A 6,028-nucleotide genomic window follows, 5' to 3' on the forward strand; every position below is an offset into this window, starting at 1 on the left:
AAGTGCGCATGAGCAGAATAAGTTCGCAGTGAATAGGACTTCAAAAATGTTGGATGGGGTGAAATAATGGATATCTACAATGGGCAGCGCGAAGTTTCGGTTTCACTTTTTTACTTCTTAGATACGCACGTTAACGATCCTGTTATCCATGTCAGTGTTCGGTGGGTTCAGTGTTATGGAAACACGAAAACAGGAGGGATGTTCATTAAAGATTTCCCCTGACCCACTTCCCATGGACTGGGAGAACAAAACTTGGCACCGTTATTAGTCTTTCTCTACATACGTACCACCAAGGGTGACACACTTTTCCCATCGCTGTATTCAGCTGTGATGAGCTTGCCTATAGAAATTTGCACGGCGGGTTGCACCAAAAGCCACAGTGGCGACTTGACCTCGGATATTAGCGTTTCATCGTCTGGGAAGTGCCGGTTGCCCTTCAAAAACAACTTCATGGTTGTTAAGAGGTGATTGAAGTCAGATAGTGCGAGTTCGGGAGAGTGAGGGGGTGAGGAAGGATTTCATAGCCGCAGTACAGTACGTGCTTCCGACCGGGCGGTCTGGGCAACATGCGAGTCGTCCAGTCAGTGAACCGGGGCGTTGTCTTCACCGTACGTGCTGAGTAGTTGCAGGAGGCGGCTGACACCTTTGGTCAGCACCGGCTGTATGCCACCCCTTTCGGTTTTGATGGCTTCCCGCAATTTCTGCAGCAATGTAGTGTAGTATGATGTCCCGGTAATTGTGGTACCCTTCAGTTGCCAAAAAATCTATCATCACCACTGCTCCGCCCGTCGGTCCACGCTGGTCCCAAAAGACCGTGGGCACTGATGACTGACTCTTGCCCGCTGGCCGAGGGTTGACAGTGGACACGTGCTTTCTTCGGACTGAGGTGCCAGTGGTGAGTCAAAATGCTTCCATTGCTTCGACTGGGCTTTACTGAGTCTCTGGATCCGTAAGTAATGGACCCATGCATGTTTCCGTCCAGCCGCGTGCCGTCACGGTCACATGATTAGTCTGCGGTCGAAGAAGTCCTTCTGGTTTTAGTCTTACTGAGTTGGCCCATCAGTCTGTGCCGTTGAAGTCAGTCCACTGAGTGTCAGTGATCCAGTGTCTGCCCATGGAGGCACAGAGTACTTGGTCAGTGTTACAGCTCAGTATAGTTGCTTGGGGAGATATGGATGACGTTGCATTTGCTGGGGATCAGTGAAGCTGATTTGTCAGCCTTTGCTTCCCAAGATGTTCCACTGAGGGATGATCAGTGAAAACTGGTCTTGTTGTAGTTGGAGGCTATCTTGAGGGAAGGTAATTCGTTTCAGAAGAATGCAGTCATCGGCAAAGACTCAGAGTTTGGCGGTTCCAGCAAAACTTGAGAGCGTTAACAGTTGGCACTCGAGGCGGAACGGACTGATCATTCAGTTAATGAAGGTGACTGGAAGAGACGGACTGAAGCCAGAGGCCCCCGAGCACTCAGTGAGGACTGTACCCTGTGGGACTCCCGCAGTGACGTCGACCGGCGTTCAAGTTGGGCTGTATGTCAAACCATGGATGTCCGTCCCGTCTTTTATGCATCCATGGTCAACTGAACTGAACTTCAGTCGCCCCTCAGGCGGACTCCGGCGGGCAGAATCACATTCTTTTGTGTCTGAGTGTTACTGGTGCTAACTTGAACTACTAACTCAGTGAGGAATGCGGAGATCCACTGAACGGTGTTTTTGCGCAATCCGGCGTAGTCACGAGTCAAGTTTTATAAGCAGGCTGACACTAGTGCGTGTCCTTGTCGAAAGCTTTCGAGAAATCCAGCAGGATAAAGTATAACGAACTGGGCACCTTGGGCAAGTTGCTGGGCGATCTCGTCAGGTCCGAGGAGTGTTTGTTGTACATGATTTCAGTAATTGTTAAACTAAAGCGTGTTAACTTGTAGTTCTGTTAGTATTTAAAAAAAATCATGCACGCTGTTTTGATCGAACTATATTTTTACAGTGTTTTCAGGATGACAAATTATAATATTCCCCCTCCCCCTCCAGCCCCCCACCTCCACCCCCCCGGCCTCCGCCCCTCCACCCTGTTATATGTACTATCCTTAGTTACGCGTGCTACTATTGCTCGAGTGGACGGAAAAGCACAGTCCATAATCCAATTCATTTTTAGACCTTTTTTGTCTGAAGTTATTTTGTCGGCAAAAATAATAACAATAATAATTTTCTTGTTCCAGTAACTAAATACGATAATGGCCATTGCTCTGAATGACTTCTTTATGAGTAATAGATTATTTCAGGTGTAAGAAATAGTACTTCCCCGATGATCTAAAAATATCTTCCACGGAAACCGGAAGTTTTTCCAGAGCTGTTATGTGACGTAACAATCACGAGTGGGAGTGTAGACTCGGGGGAAATTTGCAGACTATCGATCCATCTCACGACTTCAACCGATGTTCGCCTTCGGCTCCCGCACTCTTTTACCTGTCATGGAAGCAGCCGGGTCCACCATTTTCGATGGATTCTCGACGTTGTCTCTTCAGCTCTAACCAAATCATGGATACAGAAACAATTCAAGACGTCACTGTGACGGACGTCTACGATCAAGCGGCAGTAATCGCTCGTGAATTTGACAAAGTGATCAACAGTTATGGAAACGAAGCAGTCACAGAACTAATGCCTAAAGTGATTCGTGCGCTGGAACAGTTGGAATCATTGGCATCACGTTTTGAAAAGGACAATGAAGAAATCGCACAGCTGAGATCGACTGTGCAAAAATTGGAGTCTGAGAAAGCGGGCAAAGCTCAAGAAAGAGCTAAGTTCGAACAGGTAAAGACTGGATATTTGCCAACAATTCTTTTATGTGAATTTGTAATTAATCATTATTTGATTAAAATCCCGTTTAACAGATGTTAGAGAAATGATAGGCCCATTTTTCAATTCTGTTCTTTTTTTTCTCTTTTTTACCTTTTTTCCTGGTATCGTTACCTGTATTGGTGGCTGATTGGTCATGGTCATGTGAGTTCTGGCTGACGTGTGTACTGTTTTGAACGAGGAAGGAGCAATTTTCTGTGGATATTGGCCACATTAAGTCAGCAACAAGAAAATGTTCCACTCCTATTCCTAAATAACACTCCTTATCCTGTCAAACGTTCCACTCCGAAATAACACTCTTCATCCTGTCAAATGTTCCACTCCAAAATAACACTCCTCATCCAGGGAAATGTTCCACTCCAAAATAACACTACTCATCCTGTGAAACATTCCACTCCAAAATAACACTACTCATCCTGTGAAACGTTCCACTCCGAAATAACACTCCTCATCCAGTCAGATGTTCCACCCCTAAATAACACTCCTCATCCTGTCAAATGTTCCACTCCTGTTCCTAAATAATACTCTTCATATTGTCAGACATTCCACTCTGAAATAACACTCCTCATCTTGTCAAACATTCCACTTCCAAATAACACTCCTCATCCTGTCAAACATTCCACACCGAAATAACACTCCTTATTCTGTGAAATGTTCCACTCCTATTCCTAAACAACACTCCTTATCCTGTCAAACGTTTCACTCTGAAATAACACTACTCATGCAGTGAAATGTTCCACTCCGAAATAACACTCCTCATCCTGTCAAATGTTCCACTCCTATTCCTAAATAATACTCCTCATCCTGTCAAATGTTCCACTCCGAAATAACACTCCTCATCCTGTCAAATGTTCCACTCCTATTCCTAAATAACACTCCTCATCTTGTGAAACGTTCCACTCTGAAATAAGACTCCTCATCCTGTCAAACGTTCCACTCCAAAATAACACTACTCATCCAGTGAAATGTTCCACCCCTAAATAACACTCCTCATCCAGTGAAATGTTCCGCTCCTATTCCTAAATAACACTCTTCATCCTTCAAACATTCCACTCTGAAATAACACTCCTCATCCAGTGAAATATTCCACTCCGAAATAACACTCTTCATCCTGTCAAACGTTCCACTCTGAAATAACACTCCTTATTCTGTGAAATGCTCCACTCCGAAATAACACTCCTCATCCTGTCAAATGTTCCACTCTGAAATAACACTACTCATCTTGTGAAATGTTCCACTAAATAACACTCCTCATCCTGTGAAATGTTCCACTCCTATTCTTGAATAACACTCTTCATCTTGTCAAACATGCCACTCCGAAATAACACTGCTCATCTTGTCAAACGTTCCACTCCCAGATAACACTCCTCATCCTGTCAAACGTTCCACTCCCAGATAACACTCCTCATCCTGTCAAACGTTCCACTCCGAAATAACACTCCTTATTCTGTGAAATGTTTCACTTCTATTCCTAAATAACACTCCTCATCCTGTCAAACGTTCCACTCCGAAATAACACTCCTTATTCTGTGAAATGTTCCACTCCTATTCCTAAATAACACTCCTCATCCTGTGAAATGTTCCACTCTGCCAGGAGCTGGAGGTGATCGAGGAGAACTGGCAGTCGGAGGTGAAGGATCTGCTGTCCGTGGTCAGCAAACTGCAGGAGGAGAACAAGCGTCTGAAGGAGTCCCTGCAGGATGAGAAACACGCCGTGGAGGAGAAGGTGTCCGCCAAGTACAGAGGTGAACTGGGAACAGCGCTCAGTTGGTTTTGGTTTTTGTTTGTGTGTGTGTGTGTGTGTGTGTGACTCTGTGTGTTTATGTTGTTGTTTTTTCTTGTTTAAACATCATGTGTTTGTGTGTGGTCTGGTTGTTTCCAAAGTTTGCATACATGTATGTATACATGGTCTTGAAGTCATTAAGATTTATTTGTTTGTTTTGTTTTGTTTTGAGAAAGAAATTGAAATGTAACAGTAAAATGATTATGGAAATGGTGGGGTTGTTTTTTAAACAGGTTTTTTGTTCTGTTTTTTTGTGCCCCTCCCAGAAGTGCATTGTCTTTATACTTCAGATGTATGGAAAGAATTGATTTTTTCAAAGGCCAAAATTGGTGTTAACAGAGTATTTTCAGATAAAATGATTTTGGACAACACACACACGCACACACACACACACACACACACACACACACACACACACACTCACTTAGACATTTTGTGTGTGTGTATACACGCGCGCGCACACACACACACACACACACACACAACCGAAACAAAGTTGCGACATAGAAAATGACAAAAACACATTGTTTACACATGGGATCAAAATAACAACCAATAGATAATCTCAAATTAGACTCAGAGCGATTAACACACAAGCATTTCAAGATAAAACAGTGATAGCCAACAAGCTCTGTCAAGAGAGTGTCAGCAGCCCGGCTGGGACCAGCAAGTCACACGACAGGACGTAACGCTTCACTGGCTGTGTTCCAGAGAGCGAGGAGCAGGAGATCAAGGTCCTCAACAAGCTGAAGGAGACGGTGGACAAGCAGCGAGAGGAGCTACGCACCGTCAAACGCGAACTGTCACAGCGGGCTGTGGACTGCGAAGCTGTGAGTTCTTTTATGATTGGAGTATTCTTTGTGTGTGTGTGTGTGTGCACATGATAAAAGCCCGACAGAGGAAACTAATGATGAGTGCCTAAAGACAGCTGGCAGTCTGCTCTACCCAGGTAGGCAGTCTGTTGTGCAAATGACACAGCACATAGAGTTTGGTCTCAGACCAAAGATAGGTGTTGTAAAATAACTGATAATGATAAGTAACAATAATGATATTCTGTATGAATCCAAGTAATAGCTGTTTCAGTGACTCAAGTTTACAAAGGATGCTAATGTTATTCTGATGTAAATGTTTTCCTCCAAATGCTAATCTGATGTCATTGTTTCCCTCCAAATGCTAATCTGATGTCATTGTTTCCCTCCAAATGCTAATCTGATGTCATTGATTCCCTCCAAATGCTAATCTGATGTCATTGTTTCCCTCCAAATGCTAATTCTATGTTAATGTTTCCCTTCTAATGCTAATCTGATGTAAATGTTTCCCTCCAAATGCTAATTATTCTTTTTCTTCAGTGTTCACAATTTTACTGTCAGGTTGTATGTATCACAGACCACCACACAAA

At 43.9% G+C, this 6,028-nt stretch overlaps 1 protein-coding gene across 5 annotated transcripts in view; it reads left to right on the forward strand.

Moving 5' to 3' along the window:
- The first annotated feature begins 2,383 nt into the window (after positions 1-2,383).
- The window catches only part of LOC143288156 (RILP-like protein 1), a 32,889-nt gene continuing 29,244 nt past the window's right edge, over positions 2,384-6,028 (forward strand). For all 5 annotated transcript variants that reach the window (XM_076596455.1, XM_076596457.1, XM_076596452.1 and 2 more), the window contains exons 1-3: positions 2,384-2,801; positions 4,441-4,591; positions 5,341-5,459. In XM_076596455.1, the coding sequence (XP_076452570.1) occupies positions 2,490-2,801; positions 4,441-4,591; positions 5,341-5,459 (582 nt within the window). In that variant the 5' untranslated portion in view covers positions 2,384-2,489. The remainder of the gene's footprint in view (positions 2,802-4,440; positions 4,592-5,340; positions 5,460-6,028) is intronic.

The sequence above is a fragment of the Babylonia areolata genome, chromosome 12 (assembly GCF_041734735.1).
Source record: "Babylonia areolata isolate BAREFJ2019XMU chromosome 12, ASM4173473v1, whole genome shotgun sequence".
In the NCBI taxonomy this organism is placed as follows: Eukaryota; Metazoa; Mollusca; class Gastropoda; order Neogastropoda; family Buccinidae; genus Babylonia; species Babylonia areolata.